Raw genomic sequence first — 19,501 nt, forward strand, 5'->3', positions numbered from 1 at the left:
TGTCCATATAAAGACTTGTATAGGAATGTTCCTAGCAGCATTATGCACAACTGAAAACTGGAAACAACCCAGATGTCCATCAGCTGACGAATGGGTCAGGAAAACAGGGTATACTCTACAGTGGTGTACTCCTCAACTATAGAAAGGAGTGAAGTACTGTGCACGGTACAACATGGGTGAACTTCAGAAACAGAATGCTCAGTGAAAGAGCCAGTTACAAAAGACCACATGTCGCGTGATTCCATTTATGTGAAATGCTCACAGAAGGCAAGTCTGTAGAGACAAAAAGTGGATTAGTGGTTGCCTGGAACAGTTATCTAAAATTGGATCGCTGTAGTGTTTGCACAACTCTGAAATTTACTAAAAATCATTTAATATTATGCTTAAAATGAGTGATTTTCATGTTACGTAAATTATACCTCAGTAAAGCTGTTGCAGGGGTGAGGAGGGATGGCAGAGGAAGCTGTTGGAGTAGTCCAGATTTTTAATTAGTGAATTGGGAATGAAGGTAGGATTAATATGAGAGCTGCAGCTACAGGGTGGAGGGCGTTGTGAAGGAAGGAAAGGAAGAGTCAAAACTGGCTGCCATATTACTGGTTTAGTGACTTAGTAGATGTTAATACCACCAGTAGAGACGGGTTCTATATAAGGACAGGTTTTTTTGTGGGAAAAATAAATCAATTATCTTTTATTTCACCTATCTTAAGGATGTCCAGTTGGAAGTATCAAGTAGGCAATTGATATGGATCAGAAGCTCAGCAGAGTTTTGGGCTAAAGATGTAATTTGGGAATGATTATATAATGGCAGTAGAAGCTGAAGGCATGGATGATACTTTGTGGTGGGAGGTGTAGATTAGGGTGAGAAGAAAAGGTATTCCAGAGATAGCCCTCAACATTTAAGGGCAACATAGAAGAAAGAAATCTAGTAAGGGAAAATGAGATGAAATGGTTATTTCTATGAAGATCAGTGCAGGAAAACCAAACTTACACTGTGTGGTATGCCAGGCAGCTAATGTCAGATGGAGACAGTTCATGTGAATGGGATTTAGTGGCTCAGTAAATGCTTGTACTTCCTAAGATGGCAGAAATCATGACTCTTAGACAGTGTATAATCTCACTGTCCCACAGTCATAAAAACGTGAAATGTATCCCTTTGCAAAATAAAATGAATAAACACTGGGTCCCTTTGGGGAAGTGTAAAAAAAATGTAAAGTGCCATTTTATTTTTATGATTTTATATCTAGTTTCTTTCCCATCTTAAAACAAAAGATACTATTTTCATCCAAATTACAAACTGTCCAAATATAATTAATGACTTTAAAACTCAGTTCTGTATTTCAGACTTTTTTTTTAACCTTGTTAGTTTATGTAGCTGGGAATATTTAAATAGGTATTGCTTATCTTCTGCTTGCAGGCTTATCGGTAACAGCAGAACAAATAAATCCTCATGGTACTGGAGCTCGAAAGACAGAAACTAGAGTTGAAGAGGCATTTCGGCACAAACAACGAAATCCAGCGGATGTCTGGCACAGCTCTGCAAGTAAATGTGCTTGTGAGTATTTGAGATCATGTTATCCAGCAGTTGTGAAGGAACAGCTGTGAAGGAGGCAGATGTGTTAGGAGCTGGGTGCACACACCAGAGGACTGCTGTTTTTTCTCAGCTCCTTCAGTCTTCTGTCTTTTCAGAGGTGAAGAGCTTGTGGGGTAAGGTGCTGAATCAGAATGCGTTTCTTTAACTTTCTTTGCTTTTTTCTGTCTCCATTCAGTGCTTGTTGTTGTAACCAGGTTTGAATTTTTTCAGTTTTAAACTTTGGTTTTTGGATAGAGATATGGAGCCACTAGACTCTTCATTCACCCTTGCTGTCTGCAGCCCCTTGCTGTATGCTATGCAGGATGTTCTTGTTCTGGTGGGAAGCGGAAACTCTGGCTTAAGAGAGTGACTGAATTGACAGTAGGAAGTTGATTTTTCTGAGAAGAATCTTTTTTATTGGGTTTTGTTTAACAGTGAGATGTATTTAGAAAGGGAAAATGTAGTGTTCTAGATTTTCTTCACTTTTCCTCATTCATGGTGATCTATAAAGTTTCTTAAAAAAACAAATGTTAGTAAACACAGCATCTTCCTAATACATTGCTTATGTTTCACTGAAGATAGCCATCTTTGGAAGATATATGCTGTTCTTCTGACAGAAAGGTGGTAATTCTGCTTCAACTGTCAGTAAAGATGGCCATAATATGTTCTTTCACCAGTGGCATTGAATTTGAATGAGTGAACTGTGCTCATTTTTAAAAATCTTGTTCTCTTTATGATAAGTGGCGTTTATGTGTGAGAACATTTGAAGGACTTAATGGTATATTTAAACTGTTTAAGCTGTTTTTCCTAGTTGTACCTTGGATCATGACCTGGATTATGTAACACAGCACTCTAATTTAAACCTTGAAATCATTGCATTATCTGCACCTGATGAAAATACTAACTAAAATACATTGAATATTGGCTTCAAGCAGTTTTAAGTTCCTTTAAGTTAAAATGTTATTTAAATCTGCAAATGTGAGTTTTGATTTCTCTTACCAGTAGATGGCATATGTAACTCATCATTTGTCTGTTTAACATTAGGTTACTTAAATCATAAATCTAAATATCCCTAAGGAAAAGTTACTTTCCTAAGATCTTAGTTTTGGAAAGAAGCTCAGAGATGCTATAAAAATTGATTCTAAAGATTATGCCTGAAATGGACTTTTCACACAAAGCACCTCTGAAAAAGGAAGTGGTATATTAAAGATTACTTCCATAAATATATACTACTACCACATGCCAGGTGCTGTGGAAATACAGCAGTGACTAAAATAAAAATCCCTATTCTTGTAGAGCCCATACAATCAATTTCTCTTATTTTACCAAAATCATACTAACCATTAGAAATAATTATATAAGGAGGGGGAAATTATCTCTAGTTTGACCTCCCCCAAGGTAAGAACATTTTCTTTGTTCTTAGCCAGGCTGAAAGTATTAAAAGTAACCTTGCTGCAGTAGGGCTCCTAGCCTTTGCTTAGGGTGCTAGTATGTATCAAGTAATTGAGGGGCTCTTGATTGAGCAGGGTCCAGCTTCTTGCTCTTGTGTTCCATGGCTTCATTTGGAAAGAAAAGGGAACCCATTGTATTTTTAGTTATTGGAGAATAAGCGAGGACACAATGTCAGCAGTGATTTGTTGGATAGTAAAACTTAGCAGTTCTACTCTTTAGAGAAAGAACAAGCTGAATATTTTTCTTTAATTTTTAATGTGCACTGGATCAGTTTTTTAATATAGTTATTGGACTGCTAACAAATGCCCGTCACTTTAGCCTGTGCTTTTAAAAGTAGACTAATACAGAAATTTCATTTCCAGTTACCCTGTAACTATAAATTGTGAAAATAGAAATTAATAGAGGAAAAAGGAATGGAGAGATGATTGTAATGGTAGTACAACTTTGAAGGCAAAATATATTTTGAGCCAAGTGACTAAATAGCTTGAATTTTGGAAATGATTTCAGAAACCTTTAGTAGCTTTGTTCTTAGATAAGAAAGAAGAGTAATATTTATGACAAAATTTGTTCATTTTTTGTGAACACCTTGTATTAAAGATGAAAGGATGAAAAAAGTATATAAACACACTAACTATATACTGTTGATAGATCATAAGTTTTTATTAAGTGCTGGAATAAAGGAATGAAGGTTGTCCACAGACCATATTCCTTTCTATTTGTCTTTCAGAAGCAATTTTTAAACTGTGGATTAAACAGTCTACATTTAGTGATCTCATGTTTGTATTTTCTTTTTAAAATGTCTTTGCCCAAGAAGCTTTTCAACTTTGATATATTAAAAATATATATTATCTCTTTTTAAATTGAGCCAGACTTTGACATTCTTTTATAGCCTCAGAAAAAATGAATTATTTTTACTCTGATGGCTTTCAACAAACTGATACTCAGAATTCGGTGTTAGACATCAAAAGTGATAGATCTCTAGTTTAACTAGTTTGCTTTTAAATTTCTTTGTGCAAATGTCCCAAATTGTAAAGTAAAAGCTAACTTTTTGCTTAATTAAGGAGCAGTGCGGTACAACCACATTGTCTGTATAACCTTCTTGGGGCTTCTATCCATGACCATACTTACTGGAGGTGATTCCTTCTTGTGGAAGGAGGGGCAGTAGAGGTTTCTCTGTAGGGATATCTGTTACTATTCGGTCTTCATATACTGGATCATGCCTTTATTTGCTTTCATGGTTTGAGAGCTTTTGGGTGATCTTGCTGGCAAAGCACTCATTTCCTAGTGGAAACCCAGGGCTGTTGCTCCAAACCTTCCAGGCAGCCGGGTAATGTGGTCATTCCCTAAATGTGTATATTGTATGCATAGCCCCTAGATGTTAGGAATTAGGAAAAACTATAAAGTAGAATCTAGGGCAGTAGTAAAAGTGAGTGCTGAGTAAACTCATAAGAAATAAATTTGATTTTTTTCATTCTTCAGAGTTCATTCCTGACTTCATATCCAATTTACGTGTAGGTTGTGTGGATTAGTCAGTATGGATGTCAAGAGCTAAGTAGTTTTTGTTGCACTAGTATAGATTTACTTTCTTTTGAATCTTATTTAATAAACATTTATAAGGAAGTATTGTATTTCAAGTTCTACATATCTTTTTTCCTTTTTTGTAAAATAGTTAGAGTTCGGAGAAAATCAAGGCGGCGATCACAGTGGGGTAAAGGAATTATTAAGAAAAGGAAAGTCAATAATTTAAAAAAAGATGAAGAGGACACCAAATTTCCTGACTATGAGAATCATATGGAAGACAGGAAATTGCTAGAGAATGGAGAGTTTGAGGTAAGCACTGACTGTCATGAAGAAAATGGAGAAGAGACTGGAGACTTATCTATGACCAATGATGAATCATCCTGTGACATCATGGACATGGACCAGGGGCAGAGGCTTAACAATGGAGAGGGCACAAAAGAGAACTTTGCATCTACTGAAGAGGAAAGTTCAAATGAGTCTCTACTCGTCAACAGCAGTAGTTCTTTAAATCCAGAACAGACATCTAGGAAAGAAGCTTTCCTTAAAGGAGGCTGTCTAAATGGTGAGGCCTCCACTGACAGTTTTGAAGGAATACCAGTTCTGGAGTGTCAGAATGGCAAAACTGAAGTAGTTTCTTTCTGTGGGAGTGGAGATAAATGTAATTCTGAACAAAAGAGTCTTCTGGAGGACCAGTCAAAAGAAAAACCAGAAACTTCAAATGAAAATCAAGGAGATGATCCTGAGAAACTAGAGGCACTGGAATGTAGCAATAATGAGAAGTTAGAACCTGGCCCTGATGTGGAGGTTAAAGATGCAGAACTGGATAAAGAAGGTAGAGCTAATGTTTTACAGTTTTTCCTGAAGGTTTAAACTCCAGATTTAATGAAGTGCATGTTTTGTCTGGTCCCCAGTAGCAGTAACTGATAATTACACCCCTTTGAGAATCTGTTGCAGTTTTCACCCCTTCTCTAGAAGAACGTACACATACATGGTAAATTTTGGTGACTGTTTCAGAGTTTATGATCTAGAATGTGTTGCTTTCCTGGCTGCTTACTTTTCTGCTTCTCACTTGATTATCATCCCTCTCCTGACAGATTTGTGACTAAAAGCTGAGTAAATCCACAGGGGTTAAAAAGATGGATTTCTAACAGAATTATTGGGGTGGGGGCTGCGGTGGGCTAAGAAGACTTGGGTGCTGTAGCAGTACGGTATATGAGTCATGTAGATTCCCACTCAGCTACTACTCCTGTTCATTATAATCCAGTGACTCCGAGCTAATTACTTGTACTCTCCAACCCTGTCTTTTTCATCTTCTAAATTAAACTTCAGAATGATGTCATTGCAGGGATTAGATAAATCATGTATGTTAATCACCTCTCATGTTACCTGGCACACGCTAAGGTATGTTCATGCCACGCAGTCGTTGTTAGTTGAATCTGAGGGATGTTTAGTCTAAGAAGCTCTACTGCTTCATGAGGCCAGTGATGGAAGAAAGCAGCAGAATCCTCACTGTCAGAGTTGCCTTGTTTTCCAAGAGTCAGAGCACTCTGCCCACTTCTGACTTCCTTTGGCCATGTGGTTGTTTTTTTGTTTTTGTTTTTTTTTTTTAAGGAGAGGCGGAAAGGGGGAATTGAGGGTTTCTGGCCCTGCTTTTCATTGTTCTCTAGCCCACAGTGCAATAGGGTGAGTTAGAGATCTGCTCTGTTCAGTGTCCAATTCCTTCCTGAACAGATGCTCTTATACTATACTAGGCTGTCTTGAAATGTATCATGCTCTGTAAATTGTGTGGAGTATATAGCGTTAGGCTGGGATTTGGGCTGTGTGGAACAACTTATTGAATGCCAGTTTTTGAGTCCTCTGACAGAATTAGAAAGTAGGTCGTGTTACTTTAGTCTTGGAGTTCTTTTAATGGATAAAGAGAGATGTAATGCTCTTGAATGCTTTCTGTTGAGAATTTTCCTTTTTCTTCAACGCTTAATAATAGAAAGTAGTTTTAAGGGCATTATTTATTCTGGGCTATCATGTAGACAGAACTTAAAAAATGTGTTGAAGCTATGGTTAAGTAATGAATGGGACAGAGTGGGGAAAAGGGAGAAATCTATGTTATGAGGCAGAATGGGTGGGAGGGCAGAGTTCTTTTTAATGCTACTTCACTATGAGATTTTTGTAAGCTTGCAGAAAAGGTTTCCATGAATATTATGTTCAATTGGTGATCTAAAAGCTTTGAAGCTATTTGTTGTATAAAAATTTCAGGTGTCCAAGGTACTGTCACCTAGTGCAGTGGTCCCTAATTCAGCTTCTTGGGCCACTAGAAGTCCATGGGTATGATAATGAGGATCAGTATGGTCCTAGCAAAACTCCTGGTATATATTAATTGAACTATAAAGTTTACTCTAAAGGCTGTCTGAAATATAAAATTTCTCAGATATATCATGGTATATGGGTATGAAGGCAACATTTTGGTTCTTGTATCATTTATCTATAAAACAGGCATTGATGACAAGGAAGGTTTGGGACTAAGAGGATTAATGTAGGAGGGAGGAGGAAGGTTCTCCTGAGGATCCCAGTCATGGGTCAGGTTCTGTGTAAAGTTCTGAAACAGTCCAAGTTTGCCCTTGTGTTCCTTCCCTCTTGGCCTCCTCTTATTAGAGTACACCTACTTAGGGAGTAGAGGGTTCGATGGTCTGCCTACCCTCCCCTACTTCTCAGAGTGCCTGGTGCTGTCAAATTATACTCAACCATCTCAAAATTTCTGCTTTTTCAGTGTGGCTGGTCTCAGCAAGATGTTGGCAGGAAAGTAATTAGATTAAACTAATTCAGTCTAACATGGGAAAGGGTACTAGATCTTTTACATTTTTAATGGGTTTATATTTTTTAGAGAAAATGTCATAACATAGATTGATTTCTAATAGAATTTTAGGCAGTGTAACAGAAAAAAATAAGACATTTCAGGCAGTGTTGAGGAAAATGTTTTGTATTGGGAGGCAAATATGAGATAGGTTGGCCTCACTTTGTTTATCTGCTTTTCTGGGTTGCTTCCTTCTCGTTTTGAAAGCTCTAAATTTTAAAATAATGATTGTCATACAGAGAGTGAAGACTGTTTTAAGTTAGTGCTTAAAGCTAGTGATTGCTTTTTTGTCCTTTTATAGAAATGTTTATTAGATGATACTCTGGTGTGACTTGGCTTTCGTAGTTGTGGTTTAAATTTAATTTGAGTTGTTTATTTTAACTCCCCACCCCCAAAATCATGTATTATTTAAAGAATTACACCCTTATTCCAAAAAGGATTTATGTTGGGAAAGAGAATATATAATTGTTTAAGCCTGATTTTTCCCTAACTTTTACTTGCTGCAGTGCGTTTTTTTCCTCCTCAATTGTAGGTGCTTCTAAAGTAAAGAAATATCGTAAGTTAATTTCAGAGCAGGCAAAAGCAACAAGCCTGGACCTGGTTCCAGAAGAGCCGTCTGAGCCTGTGCCACCTCTTATAGTGGATCGTGAGAGACTGAAGGTAAGCTTAGCTGTTCCTAGGCCATTTTAAATGAATGGAAATAAAACTAGTTTTGATCATCTCTCACTTTAACCTAGGAATATAAGTGCTTTAGGGCTTCTAGCGAAAAAGAATTGTGTGTGTTTTGAGGGCTTTAGAAATACGAGAATGGTCTTGGTAATAAACTAAGCCCTGGAATCTTCTAAACTCAGGTGTCACTATTACACCATAGCATCTGGTATCTATTGTCTAGTCATTTGAATGAAACTGTTTAAATTTGAACAATGAAATTGAATTTTATTTTATTCTTTTGGTTTTTCATAGAAATTGCTTGATTTGTTGGTAGATAAAAGCAACAATCTGGCAGTTGATCAACTTGAGAGATTATATTCTCTTCTTAGTCAGTGCATCTACCGTCACCGTAAAGATTATGACAAATCACAGTTAGTAGAGGTGAGTGCTTAATTCATCTGTAGAGTAAGCAAATATCTGCTTTTGCTTGTCCCAGAGAAAAATTAAACATTTTTTAAATCTGTATCTTTCACCAAGTAACTGAATAATGGTTTGAAGACTGAAGATTAGAAGAATTATTAAGAGTTATAAAAATAGGCTCTCTGTACCATTTTGTCTCAGGACAGAAATAATTTGGGATTATTTGTTTATTAAAACACAGAAATTCATGATTCTGGGTTGGCAAATACACAGAGTAGCCTGCTACAGTTCTCCCCTCCCTTGCTGATTACTGACATCACGAGTTAAGCATATCTCTTGGGCCTGTTCAATGTGAGCATGGCTTCACAGTTCGTATTACCACTGCTTCCTAGGTAGCCACTACTGATTAAAAGGAGTTGGCATGAGCAATGAGATCTGTTGGCCACTCTAGTAATAGTTGAAAGAGAACTTAAAGTTGACTCATTTAGTCAGATCTAGTCCTATGAAACAGCCACATGAAGGGGTGATTGGCCTTGTGCTTGAGACCCTTTAGAGGTGAACCATTCCTTTTTGAGACAACACTGGGCCATAAGAAAGTTTTTTGTAATTACGAGCTTATATCTCTGCTCATATAATTTACATCATTACATCACACTTCTGCTTTTTGAGGTCATCTGAGCAAATGTAATTCCTCATCTACTCATTAAATGGCTCAGTGACTTTATTAGATTCCTTTTGTTTATTTGCCTGTTAGTTCACTTATCTGGTGGTCAAGTTATTAAATACTTATTGAGTACCTATAGTTCCAGACACTGTGCTAGGTGTTTGGGATGCAAAAAATGAAGACAGAGTCTCTGCTCTCAAGGAGCATTTCTATTATATTGAAGATTTAGATGCAGAGGATGTGATTATTTTGCATATGTAATATTTTGCATACCGTACTGTATTGCACTTTGCAGATGTTACATTGAAGGTTTGTGGCAACACTGTGCCATTTTCCAACAGCATTTGCTCATTTTGTGTTTCTATGTTACATTTTGGTAATTGTTGCAATATTTTAGACTTTCATTATATTTGTTACGGTGATCTGTGATTAGTGGTCTTTGATATTATTGTAAAAAGATTACAACTCACATGATAGCATTTTTTTAAGCAACTAAGTATTTTTTAATTAAGGTATGTACGTTATATTTTAGACATACTGCCATTGCATACTTAGTAGACTACAGTATAGTGTGAACATAACTTTTATATGCACTGGTAAACTAAAAAATGTATGAGTCACTTATTGCGATAGTTGCTTTACTATGGTTGTCTGGAACCAAACCTGCAATATCTCTGGGGTATGCCTGTATTGGACTTAAAGCAACAGAGCATTTATGAATTTGCATTGTCCTTATACAATATATAGAAATAACAGGAAAGCACAATGAGAATATAAAAACATCACTCATATCCTACTACTTAGAGAAAACTCATCAGTATTAATCTTTTGGAATATCTTCCATCTTTTAACAATGTCAATTTGAGATGTACATCCTATGTATATAAACATGAATATATGTTTAAAAATTGGGATAGTATTGTATATTCTGTTTTATTACCTAACTTTTCTACCGTTCAGTAACATATGATGAAACATTTAACAGGAGTGATTTTGATTGATTACTTATAAGAACTTTTTGATCAGATGATAATCTGTTAGTATGGTCTATTAGTTCTCTAGAGATGTAGAATATAATTTCTTTGGAAGTGTTTTAAGTGTCTAAAGGAAAACCAAATGTCTCACACATATTTGACATTTGTCCATCCGAAAGTAATGTGTGAGGTAGAGTTCTTTTACTTTTTTTATTCTAGAACTTCTTTGTTCAGATAGTTGACATTAGATTAGCTTGAATGGGTTGAATACTCTTCAGCAGTGAAACATCTTTCAGTATGTGTCTTGGAACCCTGTAATCTAGGGGCCTCATTTAAAAGATCGAAGGCATCTATAGCAGAAACACCTGTGAGTGGCATTCCTGGTGGTGATGGCATTGAGTCTTTCTGGCCTTTTTCTTTGTTTTAAATTAGCAAACTGTGTATGTGTATATATATATATTTTTTTTTCTTAGTAGAATATCTGGCATAATAAGTATTCATTGAGTGTTACTAGTATCATCCTCATTAGCCTAAATATAAAGCAGGAGGCATTTGGAAGTGTCTAGGGTAGACAGTCTTACACAGTAGCTATGGTATTGTAATCAGGAGTATATTTAAAGCTTAACTTTGTATCTAAAATTCTTTCTCTAAAGTTAATTTGAAGTGAATTTTCCCATAATATTTTTGTCTTTCCTTTAATAGATAACACATACTTTTTTTTTCCCTTATAGGAAATGGAAAGAACAGTTCATATGTTTGAGACATTCCTATGAACCTTTCAAGATGATTGGTTTATCCCCTCCAATCTGCTCCTAACCGAGCAGTCTTCTGAGCCATTCAATTTCAAATTGCACCAATTACGTGCAGAGCCTTGGTGTAAAGTGCTCTCTCACTCATTCTTTCTCTGTTGAATTTGGTGCTATTGTCTCAGGTACCTGAAACCAACCAGCCTACAAGAACCAAACAGAACTTCAGAAAACATGTTGTATTTTCCACAAATAAAAAATACAACCCCACAGATTGGAGATTTTGGTGCTACAGAAACTGCTCTCACTTCTGCTCCTCTTTTTGTGCACTCTCTTCTAGAGACTTCTCTCTTAGGGAGCAGACCAGCAAACATGAGGAAACTGGATGGGGCAGTTCAAACTGTGTTGAATTGTTTAAATAGTGGGCAACCTGTTTTTTTTCTCCCCCTTCTTCCTTTCTACCCCTTTATCATTTATTTTTATTTTCTCCTCTGGGTAATGGACTGAAACCTGTTTTAAAGCTGGCTATGGTATATTCTGGTGGGAAATTGAAGAAACTGGATAAAATTAGATTAGGCTCTTTAGAACTGCCTTTAATGTGCCTTTTTAATTCATTTGAGAAAGATAAGGCTAAACACGAGGATGGGCTTGTTTGTAGCAAGTGAATTAGAATGTTTTCTTTGGTCACAACCTTGGAAATCAGTTTTGATGCTCTGTGTCATCAAGACGCAATCAGTGTTTTGGTGTAAAATGCCTGTCTTATGTTCAGAACTCAATCAAGACACGTGTTAAGCCACATAATATACTAAAATGGTAAGTTTTCCTGTGTGGTCCGTTTCTGTTTAAGAAACGTAATAAAACAACAACAACAGCAAATAATATACAGTCCACCAAAAAACCCCACACACTTTTGGTATTGATGACAGTGATGGCCAGAAAATAGATAGCAGTATCCTGTTTTCTTCTGTCAATGGCGATTTAATAGTTATTCATGTTTGAGTTCCCAGAGAAGAATGATTTTCATGTATAATAAATTGTTACTGTTTTGGTTTAAAGCCAGGACTTGCCAAATGGACAGAAAAGAGGAATTTGTCAGAAGCTCCATAAAATTCATTTTCTATGTTCATAGTTGCAAGTGAGCTCTGGTATGGTCCTTAAATAACAGTATTAATGTTTAAATCCCTTACCATAAGCTTACCTTCACAACTATTCATTTGGATTGGAACCCGTTTTGAATCTTGTTGAGCAATTTCTGTGACTTGTACTTATCTAAAATTAATTATGGGTTACTAGTTTTACAAAAACTTTCTACAGATTTGGAGACACAGTCTAGGCAGTTGCAAAGAGGCAAAGGGAGTGCAGTGACATTTTTTTATCAGATGATTTTTAAACAAAAAAGTAGAAAATTTTGACAAGTTGGCTTGATATCTTCATCCATGATAGCCATTGGCTGCAGGTGTGTCTTTCCAATATATGCAACACATGTAGTTTGGGTTTTAATTAGAGCAAACGGTCTTGGACTACTGCAGAGATACTGAGCTACCTCAGCTTTTTGTATTTTAGTTACCAACAGTGTTTACAGAATTCTGTATTCACTTCGCCACCGTTTACATGTTGAAGCTAAGGTATTTGTCTCCTCGTCTCTGGCTGTTTGTAGTGTGCTGGATGCCAGCGCAGAAAGCGCACTTTGGCCAAGGCTACTGCAGTAATCTTAAGTGCTTCTTTGCATTTACATGAACTTTTACGCCTTCTAATTCTAGCTTAATTTTTAAATAATGCCACTTGTTTTCTTTATACCTGTCTATGAAGTTTTCATAATATTCAGTTAGTCATATAATTCAAGATGCTACCGATGTAGACACACTGTATTTTTAAGGTGGGCAAGTGCGATTAACGATGAACCAATTTTAAAGGGGAGGTTATTTGAAACCTCTAATTTGATTATTGGGAGGATTTTCATGCTTTCTTTAGTATTTATTACCATCATACCAGTTCAGGCTATTTTACTGTCTAATACATTAGCATTTTGTATTTTGATGGAAATTGTTACAGAATTTAAGATTTGATGAAATAAGATGTAGCAGATTTTTTGTAGCAAGTTTCTGGTAAAAGGGTTTTTTGCAAGTCTCAGGTTCTTGCTGCACTATTTTTCTTTAAATATTTATTCCAGTTACTCTAATTCAGAAGCATTCTGTTCAAGTAACAGCAGCACTTGTGAAAGGAAAAAAAATGCACATGTTCTTAGTAGGTTACTAAATTTGTACAATTTTAGCCATCAGTGAGTTTGACAAGGGAAGTTGATTTATGTTCAGCATTAAAATGCTTCCAAAAGATCAAGTTTTATAATTTTAACCTTGAGATAGATGGAGAAATAGAAGGCAACCTCAGTATGATAGGAACTGCCACTTTGAACAGTTTAGGTCTTAAAGAGAAAGCCAATCTAATGCCAGGGGGAGAAAAATGAGCTGAAATTGTACCAACTCCTCTGGCCTTTTTAAAAGAAACACCAAACTAGTTCTGCTTATTTTACAGATATCTGGTGGTTCTATAGTTTAAAGCAGCTTGTGAAATTATTCAAGTGGACTCAATTTTGTTTACCTTTCTGTAAGTTCTTAATTTTTGCTGTATAGCATTGGCAAAAATATGTACAAATTGACCTCTGTTCTTATTTCCTATTGTGAGCACTATAAATGATAAGCTCCTGTGTAAAACCTTGCTCTCAGATCACTAAAATACGTATCACAGCACAGCCCAACAATAGTTAATATTCAGCTGTGGGGACCATAGGAGCCTTTTGAAGATGATGGAACCGCACTAGGGTTGAAACTGATGGCTGTGGAGTTAATTGTGTTTTTGAGCTTGAATTTCACCTGTGATTAATTTTTTTGTTTTATGTCCTTTCATGACTTGATTTTTCTCATATGCCAATGTATTTGTAGGTTTACTGGATTTTATTTTTAGGGAGTGGGGTGGTAATATCTTCCCATTTTTTTGATTAAGTTGGTTCAGCTATGGTGCTATTCAGTAGGTATCTTCAGTGTCAGGTCCCGTAGCTGAATGCCATTGTTATTATAATTATTATTTGTAATCACATTGTAAGCTTGAATTTGGACTTGTACCTGCATCTTTTATATTTTGTACATTCGGTTATTTAGACTTTGGGAGTCCTCTTTGGTTTCAGTCATGTATGTCTGCTTTGTAGATTAAGTAGACTTCATCAACTATGGTCTATTTTGGGTTTGTAGTTTAATTTAGAATTGTGTTAAATTGATGTTTTGCATTTGACTTCATTTTACATTAGTTCGAAGTAAATTATTTAATTTTTGAATTCTGGAATTTTGAACATTTACTGTAATTTGTAATATAACTGCTGTGAAATACTTGAATAAAGATGACAAGAAAAACATGTCTTTCTTTAGCTTAATTATGATTACTGTTGGCTGCAAATGCAATGCTACTTTTCAAGCTGAATTCATCTGTTCTGCAGCTAAGGCATATTGATGCTTATTAAGCACCCCAAAAATCTTGTTAATATGATTCATTTATATTTTAGTAGCCCTCAGTATTTTTTAACTGTAAGTTCTTTTGTTGAGAAAGTGTGGTTTTAATTTCAGTTGAAGATTGTCTAAAATATGTTGTATAGAAGCAAATGGATTACTTCTGGAATTTGCTTTTCTAATTGGAAGACTATGCTGCAACAGACGATCAAGTAGTATGGTTCATTTATTTTATAGTGTTTTCTCTTTGATCAGGTGATTACCAGCATATTTTGAACAATACATGGAATTTAAATATGGAAAGAGATTTCATACCAGAATTTTGAGAGGCTTGTTGCTTTACGTGAATAGATGTTCTTAGCTTTAGACTGCTCATGTTTCTGCTATCATGAGCTACCTTTTCATGTCCCAAGGTTAGTATACTAATCTTCCTCAATATAAATCTTTAACTTTCTTCTCTCTCTCTCTGTTTGGGAATCACAGTGAAAAGGAGCTGGTAGAATTTATGTAAGACTTTGTTTTTCTTGATTTTGCAAGTTGTATAATTTTTACTTTTGGTTGTGTATATCTATCAAAAGACTGGTAAACCTGGGAAACAAGATTTTTAAAAATTTTATCTGAGTGTTTAGATAAGCCTCTATCTGGCTTTTCTAGAGTCTAGCCCCACTTTACCAAAACTTAGTTTCTTCTTAGTTTCTTATGACCTTTCATACTGTATCATATCACTTTATCCATACCAGTCACCCTGGGGTATCTTTATCTTCACCTGTTGAAATCTTGCCCATATTTCAGGACTGGGCATAGATTCTATACCAATAAATCTCCCTTACTATATCGTTCCTTCTGAGAGCTTAGCTGTATTTTGTACTGTGTAACATAGTAAATTACTAATATTATGTAAAACTTAGTAATTTATTCATGTGGGAAAGGGGATACAAGGGAAGTATCATATTTTATATTTCTTGTAGGAATTTAAAGCAATGTTTGACTGTTCAATGCTTAATTTTTTTGGTTTAATTGATATAGAAAGCTGAAATTTATCTAAATGATCCTTTTGTAGATTCAATAAATATATAGGAAGTTCCTACTATATGCCAGGCAATGTTGATGGAGCTGGAAATAAAACAGCAAACAAAACAAAGTCCCTGTCTTCATGGAACTTAAATTCTTTTAGATGTAATGTGCCAGATTTCTCTCATGGTTGATCAGGATTCAAAAAAAAAATTTTTTTAAGTGTTCTTCTCTCTTTAAGCATTGAATGAAACATTTTGTTAAAAATTTGCCAAGAACTCTCCTTTTTGCTTTTCTTATATTCTCCATCTTGTGAATGGAACCATACTCATCAAGTATCCAAATCCTGTCATCCTAAATTTTATCTTCTTTATGGTGTATCTTATTCTAAAATGCAGCACATTCAGTTGATTTTTTTTCCCCTACTCTAAACATGTCTCATATCCATCACCTTTCTCTATCTTTATTGCAGCTGACTTAGTTTGGGCACTAATCCTTTTGTTTGGACTAGCGTAAAAGTCATCAATTTGAGGGAATGTAAACATGGGCAAGGCATTGTGTCTGCCTTCAATGAGGTTTTTTATAACATATTTAATATCATATTTACTAGGTGCCAGGGACTGTTCTGTGTTTCACAAATACGAATAGACACTATTTTAATCCTGTGAGAACGTTATAATTGTTCTTATTATCCTCACTTTACAGATCAGGAAAGTGAAACATGAAGTAATTTGCCCAGGGTCACACAGCCAGGATTCCAATGCGGGCCGACTGACTCCAGAATTGATGCTCTTAACTACTATGCTTGACTTCTTGTGTGGACAGACAGACGCACACACATCATTTCAGTATGATAGAGCACATGTTACTGTTGAGCTCTGCATAAGGCACTGTTAGGTGTACGGAGGAGGAGCATGTAGCCCAACCTCGAAGAAGCTTTCCTGGGAAAACTGACGCCTGAGCTGAAGCATCAGAATAGACAACGTCTCCAAGGGGAAGGAACAATAGAAGCGCAGGCTGAGGAGTGAAACAGCATGACAGCTGCAGGGGAAAGTACAAGCAGTTCCGTGTCACCACAAGTCAAAATTTATTCAACAAATTTCTTTGAGCAACTGCCACTCGCCAAGCACAGTTCTTGGCATTAGAGTTATAGCTGAGGACAGGACAGCAAGGTCCTGGTTCTCTTGGAGCTTACAGTTCAGTGGGCAAAGAGTAAACAAGATGTTATCTAATAGTGGCCAACGCTTGGATGACAGGAAGTATGGTAGTAGTGATAGCAAACTTCTGAGTGTTAGGTACTGTTTTAAGAATTAACCATTTAATTATCACAGCAGTTGTCTGATGTTAGAACTGTTGTTGGTTCCACTTCACAGAAGGGGAAACTAAAATAAGGAGTTGGTTAAGCAATTTGCCCAAGGTTACACAACAAATGAGTGTTAACTGGGATTCATCTTGTGTGGTTTCAGAGCTTGGATTCTTAACTGACCTATCATTAAGGTGAAAGATAATTTTTCACCCTTATTAATAAACAGTTTTTAAACTACAGAATACTGCAGAGAGTAATACAATGTACATGTTCCCACTGTCTAGAATTAAATGTTAACAGTTTATCATAATTTTTTTCATTCTTTTTTAAAGAAAAAAAATTCTCAATAGGGTTGAAGTTTGCTTTCTACTCCTCCCCACTCCCATTCCTTTTCTTTCTTCCCCAGAGGAAGCCACACTGATGCCTTTGATGAACATCTTCCCTGTCTATGTTTTTAAGTTGTTATTTGAGAAGATAATAGTATGGGTGCTGGAGCCAGGCTGACTGAGTTTGAATCCTGGTTGTGTTATTCTTGGCTGCATGACATGCTGCAAGTTACTTCACCTGTCTGCACGTCAGTCTATGTGTAGGATGGGGGATAATGATAGCATTAAACCCACAGTGGTTATTGTGAAGGCTATGTACTTGAGTCAACATATGTAAAGCACTTAGAACAGCACCAGGCACATAGTAAGTGTTCAGTAAGTTTTAATCATTATTTCTTCAATTATACAAATATTACATTTGCATGTATCCGTACAAATGGTTTGGGTTTTTTAAATACTATAAATGAAATTATTTTAATCTTGCTTTAAAATTTATTTTTAAGTTGGAAACATGTATGTATGTATGTACTTTGAAGAATAAAGTAGTTCTAGAAGGCTTATTATAAACCCCACAAAAAGAAACAGTTTCCTCAGGACCAATTGTTTTCAACATCTGAAACTATTTTGGTAGGCATCTCTATGTTTCTAAATAATATTCTTATACGATTGCTTTTTCTTTTTCTAGTTTTTCCATTGTCTTTTGCTTTCCCACCATGGAAGAGAAGAGTCATATCTGTCTCCAACACATCCACACGTCTTGTTTTCTTACCCTCCCAGCTGGTTATAATTTTCATTACATCATTACTCAGTTTTTACATTATTGTGACTATGTGAAAACTATGGACAGCTGAACTATTTAGTACACTATGGTTAGTTTTCCTTCCCTGTACACTTTTTGCTTAATAAGTCTTTGTTGTTATTTGCCTAGTTTTCTATGTATTAACTACTACTTGTCCCTAAACTCAACCCCAGCAGTCCAACACCCTTTTTAGTATCTTCAAACATGTAAGATATGCTAGCATTCCATCTCGAGACAAGGTCTCCTGGAGCATTCTAGCCTTTGCCAATTTTGCATTGGTGTGTACCAAGGTCTTGCATAGTCATTTTCTTGAGACCTCCTTCACTGCCATCCTTCACCTTTCTCTTCTAATTGTCATTTATATCCTGTGTTGCTTTTGAGAATTCCAGTGCTGTTCTGACCCTTGACCCATTTTCCTGATTTTGTTTCTCTTTCCTGAAGCTTTTAGAATCTTCACTCTCCCTGACATTCTGGAATTTCCCAGACATGTCTGGGTGGGTGTCTGTGGGCTAGCATCCATTGGCCTCTGCACTCTGGAAATTCGTGCCCTTCAGTTCTAAGAAATTTTCCTGAGTTATTTCTTTATAATGTGCTTCCCTTTGTTTTCTTTGTTCTCCATTTCTAGAACTACTGTTACTCAGATACTGACCCACCTAGCTTGTTCTCTAAATTGTGTCATTTCCTCCCCAATTTTTATTTCTGTATGTAATTTTTTAAAGCTATTTTTTCCCTTAATTTTTTTTAAAGTATCATTTTGTTCTTGTTGCACGGATGCAAAATCAACTCTTCTCTCTGAGGATGTTAATAATTATTTTTTCTTACTTAGTTTTTTCTGCCTGCATGGACTCTCTTCCAAGCTGCTTTTCCCTTTTTGTTTTAGCCCCTGTTTAGTATTACAGCCTTTAAAAAAAATGTTTGGTAATTCTTTGCTATCTGTTCATGTGTAAGAGTGGGACACTTAAAAAGCTGCTTTCAGAAAGTAGGACAAGACTCTCCAGATAGGAGAGTAGCAGAGCCTTCTCTGGGAAATACCATCAGCCCAACAGGAAAAAAGCTAAAGATAATAACATTTGGGGTTCACTTATGAAACCGTCCAGCCAGGACACCTGAAAGAATTGTATAGATTAGAAATAATAAATACAAAGGTGGGTAAGTATTGGCTACTTTAATATTCTCTATTCTTGTAAGAACTGACCCTGAAACTTTGTGGTTTGGTTGGTTATCCCAACAGAAATCTCTTAGAAGGAATGCCTTCATTTGGGGATTATTTTTACAAATCGTTTTGAGATATTTGAGTAATCACATGTGCTCCTGGTTTGCTCCCGCCTCTGCCCTCCTAACCTCATTTTCCTTTCATTAGGCTAATGTATTAGGTACAAGAAATCAGAGGGAAGTAGTGTTCTTTGGAAGATTTTGCACTGGTGGCTTCTCCCCGCTTTAGGGGCAGCAGTTATCTTCAGAGTGAGCGCTTAGAGGTGATGGAGTCAGGTTTTACTGTTTCTTTGACTTGTATTAATGCTAAGTTTTCTCCTGACAGCACTCTTGTTGCAGAAACAGAAACGATTGGTATATTGGTCTGTGTAGGACCATTTGGGTTAATGATCTCTACCATTAATGGCTGATGTGGCAGGTCTAAGAGGCTACACACTAAAGGTCATAAGACACCCTGATTTTCTTACTGAAATTCTTTTTATTTCTTTATGAAATTCCAGCTGT

General features: G+C 36.1%; 1 protein-coding gene across 3 annotated transcripts in view; it reads left to right on the forward strand.

The window, feature by feature from the left end:
* ATAD2B (ATPase family AAA domain containing 2B) overlaps positions 1-14,252 on the forward strand; it is a 140,800-nt gene extending 126,548 nt beyond the window's left edge. For all 3 annotated transcript variants that reach the window (XM_072938124.1, XM_006197149.4, XM_072938123.1), the window contains exons 24-28: positions 1,415-1,552; positions 4,692-5,375; positions 7,924-8,051; positions 8,355-8,483; positions 10,832-14,252. In XM_072938124.1, coding sequence (XP_072794225.1) covers positions 1,415-1,552; positions 4,692-5,375; positions 7,924-8,051; positions 8,355-8,483; positions 10,832-10,873 — 1,121 coding nt within the window. In that variant the 3' untranslated portion in view covers positions 10,874-14,252. The remainder of the gene's footprint in view (positions 1-1,414; positions 1,553-4,691; positions 5,376-7,923; positions 8,052-8,354; positions 8,484-10,831) is intronic.
* The last annotated feature ends 5,249 nt before the right edge of the window (positions 14,253-19,501 follow it).

This window comes from Vicugna pacos, chromosome 15, assembly GCF_048564905.1.
Source record: "Vicugna pacos chromosome 15, VicPac4, whole genome shotgun sequence".
NCBI classification, from domain to species: Eukaryota; Metazoa; Chordata; class Mammalia; order Artiodactyla; family Camelidae; genus Vicugna; species Vicugna pacos.